Raw genomic sequence first — 20,023 nt, 5'->3', positions numbered from 1 at the left:
GCCAGTGGCTGGAGGGGTCCTACTTCTGGCCGGAGTAAAGGATTTGGGTCACTGAAATCTGTAGCAGCAGCAGCCGTAAAGTGCCCAAATGTTGCCCACATTTATTTTCATCTTTCTCTTTCTCTCTATATCTCTCTGCCTCTCTTTCCCTGTATCTCTCTCTCTCATTTTTCTGACCAGGGCAGCCATTAGCATGCCGAGAAGCAAAACTGAACCAAAACGAACCTCCAGTCGACATGCCAGCATAAGAAAAAAAAAAACAAACTATATATAGTTATTTTGGCTGTGCATGAATGGCCCAGCTCCGGCATGTTGCCGCTGCTGTTGCTGCTGCCTGACCTCGTTTGAGGTCGTTCATTCACCTGTCAACGCTCTGACTGCACTTTATGCACTTCTACATTTGCATGTGGAGCTCTGCTGGCTGAATGGGTGTGTGTGTGTGTGTGTGTGCTTGTGTGTGTTTACCCAGTTACGAAATTGTCCAAAATGCGGCTGCGGCTTTACTACCGGGTGAAAGTTTTCGTTTGGGTTTTGTTTGCAGTTCAAGCAAACAACAACAAAAACAACAGCAGATAAAAAACTATTTCGCACACGATGTCAGAGAAGTCACCCACCAGCACCACCCACCACCCCCTGGGGTAAAGTCATACGAGCTTTGGCCAACCAATTTCTAATGTCAAATTTCCTTGCGATATTATAAAACATAAATTTACTTATGTCGTTGGTTAGAGTATGACACAAGTCGTTATAACAACTGTCATTTTTTTCTCATTGTTTATTTTCATATGCATGCACCTGGCTTGGGTGTGTGTGTGTGTGTGTATATGTATTTGGAACAGCTAAAAATGTTAGTTGCGTGCTAAATTTTGCCAACAACAGCAACAGCAATAGCTACGACAAACAGCAGCAACACCAACACCAACACCAACAGCAGCGACAACATCATCAGCAATAGCAACAACAACAACAGCAACCGCCCACCAGCTTGGGGGCAACAACAACAACAGCCACTAAAAATTGTGTCAAGCAATTTGCGTAAATTATTGCAATGTTGCCGCTGTAGTTTTGTGTTTGTTGTTGCTGTCTCTTTTGTTGCTGTGGCAGTTTAATGACCGTTAAAAGTAAATTTACAGAAAAAAAAACTAAACTTTGTTTGCGTCTTTGTTTATTTGAAATAGAAAACAAAAAACAACACACACACAAATGCACAGATGCACACACTTACACACAAAATACTGTCGCCCTGACACATATTCCAATTGCAAACTAATCTACATTTACTGGACAATTGTTCACGTTCCATGGAAAATCACAAACATATTTCACACGATTAAACCATTTGCCGAGCTCACAGAAACCCAAAACAGGACAATTTTCCACACATGTCCAATAGAAACGGCAATGTTCAGCATGTGGCAGCAATTGGCCATGGTAATTGCAACGAACCGGTGCATTAGGACAATCATTTGGATTCGTAACACCAGATCCACCATTCGATGGCGATGATGTGGTATCTGGTGTGGTCAATGGAGGAGTATCTGTCACTGCCGAGCATTCACCATCGTAACTAGGACATAGACCTGGACGACAGGCTTTCAAATCGACATCAAATATCTCGCCATAACTGCAATTTCTACGCTCAATGGAATTAATGCCACAATAATAATAGCCCATGCAATTGTCACAATCGGGCAGACAATCGCCAGGCTGATGATCCTTGCACATACAGAAACTCTTCGAATCGCATGGACTTGGATTCAGTCCATGAGAAAGTAAATTGCCAGCTACACCTAAGAGCAGAATAACTATAAAAAACACAATATATCCTTTAATTACTTTTAATGTTCTTTGCACTCTCACAATATTAGCCAACTTTACCCGCCTGTATGCCAATCATGGTCTTCTCTTTGACTGCTGCGATTTTCAACTGATTTCAAAATTATGACATTCTGGGCAATTTATAAACAAATATGGCACTGTGAAGTGTGATTATATAAGAAAATATGTACACACACACATTTGTCTCATTGAACTGGATTCTTGTTGTTGATAATATTATTGACCCGTTTGAAAGAGATTACCTACTTCCATTAGAGCTAAAGTAAATATTGATTCCATGCAGATATAGAAATGAAAAGTGAAGCACACAAGAAGATTACACAGACAAAGTTGATCTATTACCAAGTCCTTTGCTTTGGCTAGAGCTCCATACCATTTACTTAACCACAGACAACAGATAATTTTACCTAGTTTATGCGATTGCCAATTGATATGGTTAAAAAAAAAACAACACTTTAGGTACATATATTCCTCAAGTACCTGTCTTTACAATCTGTCCTTCAACCAAGAGTTAATTTGAAAATGTTAGTGAATTCTTTTTACGATTTATGTATTGAAAATCGCAACTAGTTTTAGCGTTGAAGATATGATATGGCCATTATATCTGTATCTTATGCTCCTGGCAATAGCATATGTATAGCGCTTTTGCCATACTCTTTTCTCCCTACACTAGAACTATTATAAACTCGATCAAATTCTTTTGCCTCCTCCTCTGCCTGTATACAAATAGGCTTCTTGTTGATGTATCACATTCCTCTTACAAATGGTTTAATCAGATCACTACAAAAATTCAATGATCCATGGTTGCCGAGGCGGCTTAATCAATGTTTATACTTCGTTTAATATAAAACATGATCGTTCTTTTGCTTTTAGAAGGAAATTATATCACCCTTATTATTTGTTTTGTTTATATTGATTTTAACATAATTGTTTCTCCACATGAAACAAATACAACATCTCACAATTAACCGAAAAAAACGGAAGATTATCAATCATTGCTTTAACATTAAAAGTTGTAACCTCAATTCCAATCAAATCAAAATATAAATTGCCAATCGAAGCCGCAATAATGCAAAATTCAAAGAATCATCAAATAAAAAAAACCAACCGAAATGAAATTTCATCTACTCTCAAGTGTGGCTAAAAATCCCAGGTCGAAATGACCCCAAAGTCCAAGACTAATCGCCTTAGGCACAACAACACAAACAGTGAGAGAGAGGAGGAGGTGAGATACATAGGTGACTAGGTGACTAGATGGGTAGGTGGTTAGGTGCTTAGGCAGGTTAGAGGGGATAGAGCAAGGCACGTGTTCCCCCCGCTGTCAGAAGAATATGAATAAGAAATCGAGTAAGAAATCAAATAAGAAAAAAAGCCAAAGCAAAGCAAATATGCAAATTTTGAACTGACCTACTACCATACGAAAATCAAATGAAACAAACTCAAACAGCACACAGAAATCCAAACCAAATTCCAAATGCAAAAAACGCCAAGTTTCCTCCATAACGAAGTTCTTATACCCTATAGCCCATAGCTGCATGTTGCTTGTGATTTTATATTATCAAGTTGTTTTGGGCATAATCAATATACCCCCAAATAAAATGGCAAAGGGTATTCGAAATGAAAAGACAAAAATATTTATGTAAAATGGCTTGAGGAGAGGGCGTCGATCTCTGATCTCTGAGTGCTTCTGGTGAGTCAGTTTCTGTTTGGATCAATCAATGAGGCTAGGCCAATTAACATGTTCATTTTGTTGTTTGAACAAGCGTTTATTTTTCGTTTTATTTTGGCCAAGTGAAAGACTTTCCCATAGATGGTCAAAAAAAACGAAAACAAAACAACTCTAAAAACATTGTAATAAAATAAAATGTGTAAATGGATATGGTGGGATTAGTTGTTGTGTTTGTTTTCAGCTTTTCATGCCTTCATTGACATGGTTCAGATAAGCTGATGCTGCCCCATCTTCCATGCCATCACCACACACTTTGCCCACTTTCTTCCTTCCTTCCTTCCTTCCTTTGTACCTCCCGTTTGTCTGTCCTTACTTTGCTCGTTGGTTCGTTTGTTCATTCGTTCTCCTCTATCGTCTCCTACTCATATGGTTATACATAATTCACTTAAGCTCAGTCAACGAAGCGAGATGAATGACCTCAATTTGAATAGTTGTATCTGTCAGTCAGTCAGTCAGTCTGTCTGTCTGTCTGTCTGTCTGTCTCTCTATCTGACTGACTTTTTGGGTGCCATTTAAGCTGGGAGAGTAGTAGTAATAGTATGTAGTAGTAGAAATAAAACGATCCCATAAAAAGCAGCCGCCTACTTTTGTTTCTCCCTCTCCCTCAAATCCTCTTCTCCTTCACTTTATATTCTTTTTTTTTTTTGGGCAATCTTTTCTCTTACTTCCATTTTCTGTCTTTTCTTTTTTCGGTTTTTTTTTTATTGCATTCTTGTAAAATTATTCAAATGCTCTACAATTTTTCTTTTTTTGGGCCAGTTTTCTCTTTAAGCCAATGCCTCCAAAATTGAGGTTATAATTATAACTGCCGCTGCTGTTGTTGTTGTTGTTGTTGTTATTGTTGCTGTGGGCCAAATAGTAAGGAGTGGCTGCTGCTGCTGCTGTCGGCATCGCATTTTTTTCTTCTCTTTTTTTTTATCTATTTGACACAATTTTGTGGGCAAAGTTGAGCCGCTGCCTCTGCCTCTGTCTCCGCCTTGCTCGCTTGCCTTCTCCCCTCATCACCTTTATGATGATGCTCTGACTCTGTCAGATTTTTGTTTAGTGACACAGTTTATATTACAAGAGCTGGCGAAGGAGGGGGAGGCGGGTTGAAAGAGTGGCTGCTGGGTGAGGCGTTTTGTGTTTTATTTATTTTGACTACCCAATTAGATAAAAGACAAGCACATAGACTATGTATAGACCACAGTGAATTCACCCAACGAACATTGTTTTACTCTTACTAATGTGTTTCTCATCCAATTAATAATGCAAAGTTTGCTTTTAGTACCCTTGTGATTAAGATCTAGGTACTAAAGGCTCCAACTTAATCAATTGATAACAAATAGAATTTCCAAACAATTGCCAAAACTTCCATCTCTTTTCATGGCTTTGTATTCACTTTCTTATACTAGATTAGACTAGATCTTTGTGGATCTTTCAGATGTTTCATTAACCTGCCTTTTTATTTCAAACAAACTCCTTGTCAAAATGTATATAGTCTTTATCAAGTTGGGGTATTTGAAACACCGTCTCAGTTGAATGTTGCTGTTGGCTTTCTGGTGAATAGACTGAAAGTTGTAATCAGTTTGAGTGGGTGGAATGGAATTTACTTTGAGTAAGAAAATCTCCTGCTCTGCTCTTAGTCGAAAATGTGTTTTGTTACCAAGTGGCCAAGTGAAGTGAAAACAATATTGACTTTATTTTTGCCAGCCACAGTCAATTCAAACTTCAAGCCTTACTCATAGACCAAATTAATGAGTTGAGTGCACTTTTGTTCAATCTCGATATCAAACAATTAGCATCTCTAGAATTACAAATTGACGGCACTTTAATTATCTTGACCATTATTATTGTGGCAAATAAACATTTCAATTAAACAACCGATTAAAACAGATTATTAACAAAAAAAAAAAAACAAAAAATTAAAAACCAAAAAAAGAACAAAATTCGCCAATAAAAACCAGTTCCAGTCGCATTACCAGCTCATTAAACGTTTTTTGAACTTTACTTTGGGGAAGACACATTAAGCATACGCAAATTATTTTCTCAATTTTATTTTTTGTTCGGGGTTGATTTTTATATGTAATTTAAATAACATTTTGTTTGTTGTTGTTGTTGTTGTTGTTGTTGTTCTTCCTTGGGTTTTTTGTTTTGGTTTATAACGGTTCAACCGGAAGCATAAGCTAACTGTAAACAAGTTAAGTGACTTCTACTTGTGAGGCCAAACGGGGCGTATGAGTAATGCCAAGTTACGCAAATTTTGTGCTGTCGTCTGCCTGGCCGCCTGTCTGTCTTATCAAAATATTTGTACTAAAATGTGCGGCTAAATTAAAACCGAAAAAGCTAAAAACCAAATAGGAAAAACAAAAAACCGTTTGCGATGCTCCAATTTGATAAGCGGCGGGCGCATTAGCAATTAGCGAATTAAATGCCAAGCCGACTAAGCGAGCGCGTTTGTGCTATAAATGTTTCAATGAACTAAAAAAGCCTTCACACAGACTAGTCCAACCCACCATCTATCGACCCCTAGACCCTCCCCGCCCGCCCATCTGTGGCCTCCACAACATATACATAGTGTCTATCGTTCGCCTTAATGAAAAAACAAACAATTAAATTAGCCAAGAGCCCAAAAGACGCCAAGACGCAAAGACGAAAAATGTGAATTGGCATCGGACAGTGCGAAAAGAAAAAAAATAAAAACACAAACAAAAACTAGAACGAAATGCCACAAAGATGAAAACGTAGAGAAAGATTCAGTGCGAGAGAGATAGAGAAGTCGTTAGGGGGGGTATAGGACCAGAAAGAGACACCAAGATACATCTTTACAAAGATGAGATCAATGATCGGCAATGGCTGGCAGCGGTCAGGCAGCTGTCGATCGATCGGTTACTTTTCGCTGATGCTGTTCTTGTTGCTGTGTGTGTGTGATCGATTGTTGCGTTAGGGCCTGTGATTGATTGAATTAATAATACAAATTAACAGCGCCAAGTAGGTAAGATCAATGATCGCTAACCAAACCCAAAAATCTCGGCCAAGTGGGACAAACAGAAGCTAACGATAGAGATAGAGACAAGTCCGAAACGATCATAAAGAGATCAAATTTTTATCAAAAGAACGAATCATTTAACTAACCACCTAGTGTCATTTCCCATAATCAGTTTATAGCACTTGATTTAGTTGCTTTATCTTAAGTGATCCTTGGCAACTTCCTGTCTATTTCCTGCACACTCTCCAGTCTCTTCTTCTCTCGATTCCCTTAACTTAATAAGATCACCATCAGCATGAGCCGATCCGTCACCATATTGTCAATGAAACTTAACGAGGAGTCGGTTCCATACGTTGTCTTCATTATGAGATGATCGCTTGCATGCACCCACACATAGGCGTAGCAAGTTTTAAGGTGGGTAGGGGTCAGCAAATCTTTGTCATTATCTTATGTTAATTATGTTTGAGGTCATGGGAATGGCGTTGGTTTTGCTCGTGAGCTACGCTCATGTATGTATGTATGTGGAGGCGATCATTGACCGCAAAAGGGTCTAAATTTTTGCCCCTGCATCCTTCGTCATTTGATTTTCTTGTTGTTGTTGTTGTTGTTGCAGGAGACACAACTGGCCAATGGCTACCGATTCGATTGGTTTTGCAGCGCCCTGCACAGTGCGTTGAACCATAAACGTCGCGCCGTGGTTAATGATCTTCTTTGCTCTTCGTTTCTGTTGCAATTGTTGTTGTTGTCGCATTTCATTCTTGATTTTTTATTTCTCCCTCTGGCACCTCAGTCCCCTTTCTGCGTTCCAAGCCACACAACACTGTGTATGCAACGTCATCGTCAAACATCATTATGATTATCGTCGATCGTCTTCATCGTCATTGTCGTGAGAGAGTGAGTAACAAGGAGAGAGAGAGAGAGAGAAAGAACGAAAGAGTCTGGAGTCATAATCAGTTGTTGTACTTCTTCTCCTTTACTTGTCTTTCCCCCCACGGCTCCTCCATATCTCTTTCTCACTCTTCTCACTCTACATTTCGCAATTTTGAGGCAGTGCAATGAACGCAAGGTTTTTGCTGTTGTTTTTTTTGTCGTTTTCGGTGAGTTTTACTGACTCTTTCTGGCTGTGAAGATCAGCTGTGAATCGCTGAGGTCGATCCCTTTATTGGTCTTTGCGCTGCTATCAAAATGCAGCAGCGGTTTTTATGCCGGTGCTTCACCCTTTGTACGTCTTCGTTCCCGTCTGTCCGTCCATCCGTCTTTCTGTCTGTCCGTCTGTCTGTCTGTCTGCCGTTCCATGCGTTCGTAAAGTGTCAATGCACTTGTTTTTGTTGTTTTCTGTTGCTGCTGTTCTTGTTCTTGTTGTTGTTGTTGTTGGTAGTGCGTGTGTGCTTCACTGCGTTGTCGTTGTCGTCGACGTCGTTTTCTTCACGTGCGTTGCCTCCTGCTGCTTTTGGACTCTCCCCATCCACCTACCCCCCACCACACTCCTTCTCTTTCTCGACTTCTTGTTCTTGTTTCTTCTTCTACTCGAATCTCCACACTCTTATGCTGGTTCAATCCTTTTTTGCTTTCCGTTTTTCAAGCACTGCTTGTTTCTCCCCCAGCGTTGTGGCGTCGCCGTCGTCATCGTCGTCGTCATCGTCTGACTCGAGTGCCTTGTCCCTTTCCCTCTCCATTACCCAACAGACGTTTCGTTCGTTCGTTCATTCGTTTGCACTTTGGTGCATCCTTGTCTGGCGTTTGAACTTTTTGTGTTTTTGTGTTGTATATTGTTGTTGTTGTTGTTGTTGTTGTTGATGTTGTTGTGTTTGTGTGTGCAATCTTTGTTCTGCAGACGTCTGGCCAGCTCTGCCTCTTCCCTCCGCCCATCCTCCCCGTCACCTTTCACGTGCGTGTGCCTGTGTGTGTGTGTGTGTGTGTGTGTGCATTGGCATTTGACTCCATTTAAAGTTTGCCTTCGCTTTATTTTGCAAATAAAATTAACTCTGACGACGAAGAAGTGCAAGTGAAAATTGCATTGGCTTGCAATATGGAAAGGGAGCAAGAATAAAAAAGTAAAAATGGGAGTAGATATGGAGAATAAGAGGAGTAGAAATTGCCCAGGGCTCTAAGAGGCAATTTTCCTTTTGCTTCTTCCTCACACACTCTTTCATCGGTTGTTTGCTAATGAGTTGACGGCGACAACAACAGCAACAGCGACGTCTGCAGCGGATGCAGCAGTTATAATATGGTCACACTAAGGAATATGTGGGAGTAAAGAGCAAGAGAGACATAGACACTGTGAGTTAACCCATTTTATTTTAATACTAAATAGCAAACCGCAGTCATTTTTGTTTTCCTGGGTTTTCCTTTAGTTTGGTATGCTAGAGAAAACAATATATCAAACTTCATTCAAATGAATAATTGGCCAGTTTTTAAGTAATTAGAATAGTTTTGTAATTCATGAATTCAAATTTTCATTGATCTTTAGAAAGAAAGTATCCTTTTTCATTTAGGTAGATCGAAGTGATATAGAGCAGATGCAGACTCTTTGGTTTTTGTTTCATTTAGACTAAGGTTAGCCCGCAGTTAGCCTTTTCCTTACTCATTATTGATTATGGTGGGAAAATGCAATGAAAATGCTTTCAATTAGCTCTGTTTATAGTTTATTGCCTTTTACATGGCATTTTCCAGCAAAACGACCCCGATTCGGTAAAGTTTAACGTTGATGTTAACCCACTTTAAACTTGTATTCTGTGTTTTTTTTTTTTTTTTTTTGTTTTTGGGGCAAACACACTCACACACACACACAGAGAGTCATTAGTCAGGCAACAACAAGAACAAGTGACTCTGACTCTTTATCTTCATCTCAATCGGATCGAAAGAAACAACAGCAACAACAACAGGCCTTCAACCTCAGCTTCAGCCTCGGCCGCAAACGTTAAAAGCCATCAACAGCCATTTAATAGGCTCATCAACACAGACACACACACACACACACAGCAGCAGCGAGATAAAGACGTTGTCTGTGGCTACTCCACCCTTAACCCCTCCTCCCTCGATTACCTTAAGAAAAGTTCACTGCATTTACTACTAATACACAACCGTATGACCGTTCTAGCCCATACTCTCTTCCCCCCCACCGCTTTTCACACACTTTTTCATCTCTTCGAACAGTCAAAAGACGACGGCCCTGTCTATTCTATATCATTCCATTCCATTCCATTCTGCCCTATTCTATTCTATTATATTCTATTCTCTTCTGTTCTGTTCTGTTTAGCACATTGAATGCAAAATGGAAATGGAATTGAAAATTGTAAATGGAAATGAAGGAGTAGCAAGTTCTTCTATGACAGGCAACAACGTAATTGTTGTTGCTGTTCATTCAGCACACTTCTTACCTTGTCGGTTGTGTTAGTCGTCAGTCGTCAACTTTCAACATTTTCATGCACTTATTAAACAGATATTTAGGCCCCGGTCTTTGTTTCTACCTCATCAACATCACCAACATAATTATGATTCTATTGTGGTTATGCTTCCTTGCACCTTGTTGCCACATGATTCTAAAGAAACATCATACCCCCCTATCATACACTCTGCTGCCCTCCTCAATTCCCTCAATCCCCCCTGGCCATCATTTAGTCTTAGTCTGTCTGCCTGTCTCTTTGTTTTGTGTTCTTTTTCTTTCCATTTAGAGGTCATTTCTTGGCTGGTTTTCTTCTTCTTTTTCTGTTACTAACTGCATTCATATCTGTATCTTGGCCTGCCAATGCAGCCAACCGTATCACATTGTGGCGGCTGGCTGCCAGTACAAATCAAAAACCAAAAACCGAAAACCCAAAACCGACAATACACAAAAAGTCGACCAAAAGAAAAAAAAAATTAAATAAAACTAAAACATTTTGCGGTATTATTCTTGGCACAAAAATGTCAATTATGATGAGGGCTAACAAATTTGATATACATTTGTATCTATACCCATTGAAAACGAATTCTTTCGGTGAATGGCCAATAGTTGCCTTCAATTGGAACAAGAATTCTATTAACTAACAAGTTAAAGCTTCTAGAAGGCAAGAATCCGAAAGAGAAACTCAATTTGAAATAAGTTGCCATTTGGATTTTGCTTTTGGCAGCAAAAAAAAAAAAAAAGTTCTGAGAATCGAAAGATCGTGCCATGAAATAATTGCCATCAGCTGGCACTGAATTTATTATATAACAGATCCTTTTTGAAAGATGCCATCCTCAGATTTGTATTTGAGCCTTCGTCTTAACGTTTTCTTTTAAACCTTCGATTTTGACTGCCTTTTTACATGATAATATTAATATTAACAAATGATGATCAAATTTGATGGTCATGGACATTGAAAAAGTCGCTGAGATAATAACAATTGATTAAACTTTCAAGCAAAGAAATTAAAATTTGATTACATATCGCCATAACTTTTGTATCCTTGTAGATTAAAAGTTTTAAACACTTAAACGTAAAGGGAAATTCCTAAAATATGGCCTTAAGTTCTTAAGAACAATAATAATTGTTTTAGTTTCTTTTTAAAGTCATTGTTTATTGCAGTAATTTGAGTAGTCATAAGGAATCTTGTAAAATTGTTGATGACAAATTGTATGAGCATGGAATTTCATTTCGATTCCTTTGATTGTAAGAAAGTCTTGATAACAATAAATTTGTCATACATTCATATTTGAGATTCATTTTGTTTGAGACCTTTCGGTGATATTTTAAAGAATATAAGAAATTGTAATAATCTGACATCATCTAATCCTAACTGGGTTACCAACTCAACTCAAGTCAAATCTCTTTGCCTTCTCCTTGCTCCCCTCCTCTCTCTCTCTCTCTTGTGCACATTCACTCTGCGTTGTCTGTCAGTTTAGTTTTTGTTCCCTTTCTAGTTGTATTTACACCCCAAGGGTAAATTGTTGACACATCAAATCGAAATCGTTCAACCATATAAGTTCATTAATGTCAACCAACGAACCCAAATAATACAAAACAAAAAAAAAAAAAAAAATGAAAGAGACCAAAATAATAATAATGAATAAATAACAAGAAATATACACAACAAGAGAAAGAGAGAGAGAGAGAGAGAGAGGGAGAGAGGTGAGCTGAGGGGGGGACCAGAAGACGAGCTAGAGACGCATAGTGGCATAATCAGATACAAATGTATCTGTATCTGTATCTGTATCTATGGCTATATAATGGCCACTCATACATTGAGCAAAATATGTAGGTCAATTTTGTAATAAAGTAGACAACAACAACAACAACAGCAACATCAGCAGCGACAGTCGCAGCGGCAGCGACAGCGACAGCAGCAGAACTTGAACTAAAGCCGGCCGGGTCCCACAGCTCTTTGGGGCTGCTCCACTCCACACTCGACTCCACTCCACTCTCCGCTCCAGTGGCCATTCCCACATGTGTGTGTGTGTGTGTGTTCCCAGCATAATCATCTAATGAGGAAGCGTGTGCCCGAAAAATCATTTTTCTCTTTTTTTTAAGCTGAATTATTGCCATGATGATGATGATGATGATGATCGAGGTGGGGCATGTTGTTGCTGGAGAGGAGCAACTAGGAACCAACAGGGGCAGCAGGCGGCAGCAGCATCTTTTGCCAGTGCCTGCTGAGCCAATTACAACCTCAAAGCCTGGGTAATTGCCCCTCTGACTTAACTGTTAATGGGGCGCTTGACTTGGCATAACGGTTAAAACACAGCGCCAAGTGAAGTGAAGTAAAGTGAGCGTCTCTTTTTCAGTCTTATTTCTTCTTCTTCTTTTTGGTCAATGAGCTTTTTAGCCACTATCTGCTAAAACTGGGCTCAGCTGTTCATATAAAATTATATATATGTATATTTGTTTCTATTTCTTTTGCTTCTTCTTGATTTTTTTCTACTCGCAAGTTTTTGTGCTAGTTTTTTTTTTTTTTTTTTTGGTTGTTGCTGTTGTTGTTGGTTGTGGGCAGATGATTTCATGCTTTTTTTGTGAGATTTAATTGTTATTCATTCTGTCGGTGTTGTCTGTCTGTCTGTCTGTCTGTACGTCCGACTGTCTCTCGGTCTATCTCCACCGTCTCCTCTGTCTCTATCTCTATCACTGTTAGTTGCTTTTCTTGCTGTTGTTGTTGCTTGAATGTTTTAGTTTCATTTTGGCTTTGGCCAAACCTTGAACCGCACGCGTTCAGTTTATTGGCCGCTTTTTTACTACAAATACCGTTTGTTCGTTTGTTCGCTTCGCTACGTTTCAACTGGCATTTGATGGCGATGATGGCAATGCCGATGATGATGATAATGATGACGATGATGATAATGAGAAACCTGATGAAGTTGCCAGTTTGTGGCATAGAAACAATTTCTATTGCCACCTGAGACCCATTGGCCATATATGTATGTATGCATTTATATTTTCATTATTCTTAAGAGATCTGCAGATCCTGTCCCTTTTTTTATTTGTATACTTTGTTTAAGTCAAGAGTGATTCATTTCTTGTTAGTTCTCACTCCAATTATCAATTTTCTTTTAAGATGCCAAATCTACACCCCCTTAAGATATTATTTATCTGGTATTACAAATAAAAGATCCTAGTTTGCATGAGATCCTTGTATATGTTTCATAGTTTCCTATGAATATCGTTTAGAGGCGACTACTTTGCAGTAGCTAGAACAATTTTAAGCCAATGTTCGTGAAAGAAAAGAAAACTATCTTGAGAGTCAATACATTTCTTTAGATTCTTAACTCCAAATATTAATGGTCCTTAATTGCTAGGAGCTTAAGCCAGTTTTAGTTAATATTTTGTAAATGTTGTTATAATAATCCAAAAGCATTTAATATCAAAGTTGATAGAGTATCATCTAGTCTAAAAAGGCATTTAGCATAGGCCAGTAAACTTACAAGGACACAAAAATTTTAATGTTAATGAACTCAACAAACAAGTGCACACACACACACACACAGAGAGAGGCCTTCTCCTCCCCATCCCAAGCCTCTTATTCTTCACACTTTTTCTCTCTCTATCTATCTATCTATCTATCTATGTTTGTGTGTTGGTGTGTGTGTGCGTGTGTTTGTCTATCTATCTGTATCTCTATGTGTATTTAGTTTGCGAATTTGTCAACTATTTTATGCTTGGCCTCGAGGCCTACGACCCATATGTTTGTGTGTATGCAAATATTATGTATACATACATAATAGAAACTAATTTATTCATAGTCATTTCAGACTATAAACTTGCATCTCTCTCGCTCGCACACTCTCACTCTCTCTCTCTGTTTCTTTCTCTCTATATGTATATACAGATATATCTATTCTATTTTGTTTTGTTTTAGCTGTGATTTAACAAATAGTTAAATGGAAGGCAGCTGCAAATGAGATTCCTTTTGGAAGCACGCTCTTTGGCTCTGTTGAATCTTCAGGCTCTTTAGACCACTTGCCTGTGCACCTGTCCTGATCATTTACTTTATGTTTCCGGTTCTGATTAGACAGAGAGCAAAGTTACTCTTCGCAATGTATGTACATACATACATACATACATGTGTGATGGAGCGAACGAGAGATAGGGAGAAAGAATGCAAATGCAATTCCCAAATCAGAAAAATCAAAATACAAAACTCTTTTAACCAGTTTTCTTCTCTCGTGTTGTTGTTTTTGCTTGGCCATTTAAACCAGTTTGTTTCTTTTGCATTTAAAGGCGAAATCCAAATAGGAAGTAAAAAAAAAATTGTTGCAACAAAGACAGGAAGTTTTATGTGAATGTGAATGAACCTGAGAGTGAGTGAGTGAATGATTTATTAGTCATTCGAAAAAAAAAAAAAGTGTACAGAGATAGCGGAGTGTGCTGCTGGTTGCAGTTGTTGTTGTTGTTGTTGTTGTTGCTGCTGGTGCTGGAGGGAAATGTTAATTTGATTACAAACATATGATAATTTCAATTAATATCAAGTATACGCCGCATATGCGTTCACATATGTGTGTTCGGAAAGTAAAGTCATGAATATATATCTGGTCAGGGAAAATCCGATACAAAACAACAACAAAAATTTACCAATTCATTCGGACACAATCTGTATGTCCTGTCTGAGAGGTGTATGGGAGGGGAAGGGACTAGCGGTTGAGAGTGCGGCAAGCGGTAGATTTGCTTGATTTATCCAAAAATAGGCTTTACCTTATTGACGTTGGCTCGTTGGTCGTTGGTCGTTGGCCGTTGGCTTCTTTTGCCTCTCACTCTCTCTGCCTTCCTCTTGCTTAACAGTGACGTTCGAATTTCAAAAACTTCACTTAAAAACTTCACACACACAAAACAAAAAAGTAAGAAGAAGCAACAACCCCCCTCAATAATAAACGAAACGTTCTGTTTTAATTTTACTGCTCTGCTTTTTTTCTTTCTTATTTTTTTTTTTAGTTGTTGCGGGTGGGGGGTATTTTTTTTTGGGTGACTTTTTCTTCTTCACTGTCACTTACGTTGAATGACAAAGAAGAGATGCTTGGTTGCTCCGCTTGGTTTGGTTGGTTGGTTGGTTGGTTCTTCTTCTGTTTTCCAATCGTTTTGTAATTCAAATCGCACAATTTATGCAACAGGGTGCGATCGAGATAGCAATAGTTAAAGATTTACGATACGAACACCATACACAAGAAAAAAAAAATAAATAAACAACAACACAAAATAAATATAAAAACACGCGTCAATTTTGCGATTGAATTTAACGCACTTTTTTGTTGGTGGCTGAAGGACTACAACCAAAAAAAAATAAAAACATATATATATATATAAATAGTTATATATTCAGAACGACAACACAAAAATTTGATACACAAAACGTATGCGAAACGAAATTTGTTGCTTTTAGCTGTTGTTGTTTGTTTGTTTGTTTGCTATGGTTGGTATTATTGTTGCTATTGCTTGTTGCCGTTGCTATTTGGTGTTGTTGTCGTGTTTCTTGGAGGAGCATTCGCGTGCCGCGCGCTTCGAGCAACGAGAGACAACTGAAAACGACAGCGAAACGAAGTCAAACGTTGCTCGGTTGCTGCTGTTGCTGCTGCTGCTGTTTCTGCTGCTGTTGCTGGCGTCAACTGCGACAGTCTTGAAAGCTTTTACAATAGCAACAGCAACAGCAACAGCTACATCAGCAGCAGCAGCAGCAGCAACAACGGCAGCATGAGAAGAATACAAGAAGCAAAACAAAGAAATGAAAAGCGGTAAAGCTGGCTGACAGAGCGACGAGAGAGAGCCCCAAGAGACAGTGGGTAATGTTGAGAGGGAGAAAGAGAGAGCGAGAGAGAGAGCCGTTAAAGAAGAGAGCGAGCTTTTCAACAGCTGCAGTTCACTTGCTGTTGCTGTTGCTGCTGCTGCTAAAGCAGAACTTTCAAATTGCAGCAGGAAACGCAGCGCAAGAAAAAACCAATTGAAATTGAGTAACAAGATTCGTTTCATGTTGCATGTATCTGCTGCAATCTCACATAGAAAAGCTGCTTAACCGGTGCCTATGTGTCCTATGTATGTAGATGTGTATGCATGTTGTGTGTGTGTTAGATGCATTTGCATTTTTTGTTGTTGCTGCAGTTTGGCAACGTTTATTTAAACGAAAAGATGGCGTTGCTGCCTTTGCTGCTGGCAGTTACATAAGCCTTAATTTAGCTGCTGGCTTAGATGCTGCTCATATGCGTCTGTATGGTGTATATGTGAGTGTGTGTGTGTGCCTATGTGTGTGTAGGTTGTGGGGCTTTGCAATAAGGAAGTAACTTTTCATGTCATGTATTTGGCAACTTGATTGCATTTCGTTTGGTTTCGATTTTGTTCGTTTATGCTGCCCCAAGGGAAACCGAAACAGGATGCCAGGCTTGACAATTTCCTGCAGCTTCAATTTGTTTTTCCCAGTCGTTTTTCTTTTTGGCAACTTTCACAAAAAACCAACACATACACACAACACACGCACACCCAGAATAAAACCAACGAAAAAACCCCAAAACAAGAAAGTAAACGAAAAACCAAAATTCAGAACAATTCAAATTTCAAATGTATGTCGATGTTTCATAAATTATTCGCAAGTTCATTGCTTGCCAATTTAAAACTTTAAAAACTTCAAACAATAACAATTTTTTAGGATATTTTTCAAAAATTTTCTGCCTCCTTCTGTATTTTCCAATTGGTCCTTAATTGAAATTGACATAGCTTAAGCAGAGGAAGTTTAACAAACTTTTCAGAACACAAAAACAAAAACGAATGAAAATGTCTGTTAAAAATTTGTTATTTAAGAAAGTTTTCCCATATTTGATGAACTTTAGAAAAAGTTGTAAGGATAATTTTGATTTTAAAATGTTAAGTCCAACAATGGAACAATCAATTAATTGATCTAAATGAAACGGGCGAAAAAAGAAAGAAATTCACTTAAATGAATTCTTATATTTTAGTTATAAGTATTAAGCTGTTCTTTGTTGTTTTCTTTGGAATATATGTATGTAATCTTTGAGCAAGTAATTGGCAGTTTAACAGGCTAAAGATGGGCGTAAATGGAGAGGTCTGGTGACTTGCAGCAGCTACCCGTTATGGTGAGTCCTCCTGCCACTCCTCCCACTCATCAACAGCAACTAATTTACAACACGCAACATTTGCAGTAAGTACATACTAAAAATTGCATTAAGCTGGCCCTGCCCTAATCATACTCATCCTTCTCCTCCTCCGCCTTCTCTTTTCCATTGCCATTACTATACCCATTCCCATTCCCAATCTCATTTCCATTCCCACTCCCATTTTAGACCGATCCGACCCCATGCACGCGTCGTCGTCGCCATCGTTGTCTCAAGTGGTGATTTCCTTTTGCCTTTGGATTGCGAGGTAACCCAAGACAAGAACATCCATTCCGGGCACGTTTTAACACGCTGCCAGTTTTGATTTAATTTAGTAGCAAAACTAAAAGAGATATGAAGCAGAAGCAGGAGAAAACAGAAGAGTGCGAGAGCTCAGAAACGAGGGCAAACCATCATCGATCACGCCTGAGATCATCTCAGATCACTAAGCTCAAGCAATTTAACATGCAACCTCAACATCAGCAACAACTTCAAGTTGATTAAGCAGTTAAATCAAAAGCGCAATCTGAGTTCGTTCGGCCAGCGGGGACTGGAGAGTCAAAGGTGTCCCAACAAGCCGTCAAAGTTGCCGCCTTCATCATCATCACCAGCAGCAACATCATCATTATCTTCATCGTCATCATCATCATCATCATTGTCATGCTCTGTGGCCACACTTGAGAGCGCACCAGCACCAGGCACCTCTTCCCTCCTTATCCCTTTGCAATCCACTTCTACCTACCTACATACATACTCTTCAGTAAATGAAAAGGTCAACGCATTCTGCAATTGGTAAAGGGAAATGCCACACAACGGCAACAACAAAGCGGCGTGTTAATTGAAGACAGGCAGGCAACAACAGCAACAATAACTACATACAACAAAGTGAGCAACATCAGCTTAGAGCTTGGCCAACTGGCTCCAGCTCCATCATCTACATCTACATCTACAACTAAGTCTGTATGTATGCACCTCTGCTTGGGGTGTTCAAAATCAAATGCTTCACTGGCTGCACTTTTCTCCCCCTTCTGCCATTGTGTCTCCTTGCAATTGGTTGCCGCACAAAAAAACTTTCAATTCAGTCGTAAAGTTGCTTCCTCATTTTTTGTGCCCCTCTCTCTCTCTCTCTCTCTCGGTCTCTTTCTCTATGTGTTGCATGTGCGAACGCATAACTTGAAGTTTGAAGATAGTTTTACTTTTCCACCGGTTCCCCGCTTCTCATCGAGTTGGACAACCATTTCGTGTTTCATTTGCAATTGAAAATATTTGTTGCAAATGCACTTTACAGAATGTGGCAAAAATGATTTGCCAATATGAAATGCAATAAACAGTGTTGGTAAACATGTCATAATCAATTTAGTCAGCCATTAAGTGTTGGCCATGGCAATCTAAGTGCCAGAACCTGCGAACCCTGATGTCTAACCCATCAAAGACCTTCCGAAAGAGTGTGCACTGCTTTGCAACAACCGAAAACATTCCACTTTCAAATAGTTTCTTTTGAGAATTTTGAGAAATTTCCAAATAATGTTTAATGAATCTTTCGAGTTTTCTCTTAATTTAGCTAAATTTCTTACCGATTAACACCTCCAATTTAAACAACTCTTATATGCGGCTTTCAAAAACATTGAGGAAAGAAAAGCTGATTATTCTTTGCTTTATGTAATACAAAATGATTAATTGTAGTTGCACTTTATATGATTATCTCTGAACTCTCATAATTTTGCTTTAATTCATTTATTTTATTCAAAAGACATATTAAAGCCCATTAACAAATTAATATGACACTGGGCTGGAATGAAAGACAATGGCAATCAAGTTGATCGGGGCGAACGTTGACTTCTTAAATGTCAATCACACCACCCACCCAGCACCTACTTAGCCCATTCTCGGCTTCTCCACCACCGCCTCCTCCAGCTCCTCCTGCTTCTTCTACTCTTTCTCTTCAACTTGCAGCGCATGCAGCGCATAAATAAAATGCAAATCTGAGGTATATGGGAAGAGAGGGCTGAGCGGTTGAACGGAGGAATGAAAAGAAGTTTATAAAATTAGCCACTGAGCAGCAGCGGGCACTCACTTCAGTTTGCGGTGGCTAGTGCAAAAATAAATGATTATGATGCGATGCCATTACCCGTAAGTAAACAGAAACACACACACAAACACACTTATAGAGAGAAGGGAGAGAATAGTTGACAACGCATTGCCCATAGCAGCAACAGCGGCAATTGCCCGCACGCCTTTGGAGTTCAATGCCCAACAACGACAGCGGCAACAGCAGCAACAACATTGTGACGCTGCTCTGAAGCACGCATTTTTCTTGGCTCGCGCTTGCTTCCGTGATTCTGATTCTGGCCAGAGCGCATTATCATTATCAGCAAAAACAAAAACAAAAAAGAAAACATCATAAAAAAAAAAAACATAAGAAGGAAAAGAGTCAGCTAAAGTCTTGATTAAACTGCCAATAGCATCAGTTTAGCTGTTGTTGCCGTTGCTGCTGTTGCTGCTGTTGCTGCTGGTGTTGCTTTGGCATTTTCATGCGTCGTTGAGTGGCATCTTCAAACTGATGGCAAAATGCCACCCGGAAGACATTTGCTCATTTCTTCTCACTCTCTTTAGCATTTATTCTATAAGAAAATTATGCACTACATAAAGTAACTGAAGCGCAAAGAACTTTGCCATTATTGAAGTGTGCTCCGAGTGAATTCTTAAAACTTTTTAGCATAGACACTTTTTCCTAGTTACTTATGGCAACTAGCTTGGAAAACTGTTAAACTTTTCCCCAAAACAAGTTTAAAATATTTAATTAATGTTACAATATTTCGATTTAATGGCACAAATCTATGATAATAGCTTAAGGCAATCTAATAAAACTCAGAGGAACTAAATTTCCCTCAACAACATTGCCATTAGCAACATATTTCTTAACGATGAAAAGAAAACTAAATAAT

At 38.9% G+C, this 20,023-nt stretch overlaps 2 protein-coding genes across 3 annotated transcripts in view; both read right to left on the bottom strand.

The window, feature by feature from the left end:
• The window catches only part of Eip78C (Ecdysone-induced protein 78C), a 46,562-nt gene that overhangs the window by 6,394 nt on the left and 20,145 nt on the right, over positions 1-20,023 (bottom strand). The gene's annotated exons all lie outside the window — the stretch shown is intronic.
• On the bottom strand, positions 1,267-1,897 carry LOC137573998 (probable chitinase 10). The gene is made up of 2 exons (XM_068286104.1): positions 1,879-1,897; positions 1,267-1,790 (listed from the first exon to the last, which is right to left on the bottom strand). Exons 1-2 carry the CDS (start codon positions 1,895-1,897, stop codon positions 1,267-1,269), a joined length of 543 nt encoding a protein of 180 aa, XP_068142205.1.

The sequence above is a fragment of the Drosophila tropicalis genome, unplaced genomic scaffold (assembly GCF_018151085.1).
Source record: "Drosophila tropicalis isolate 14030-0801.00 unplaced genomic scaffold, ASM1815108v1 contig_443, whole genome shotgun sequence".
In the NCBI taxonomy this organism is placed as follows: domain Eukaryota; kingdom Metazoa; phylum Arthropoda; class Insecta; order Diptera; family Drosophilidae; genus Drosophila; species Drosophila tropicalis.
Note: the sequence above shows the minus strand (reverse complement) of the source record. Positions and strands in the feature narration are given on the sequence as shown.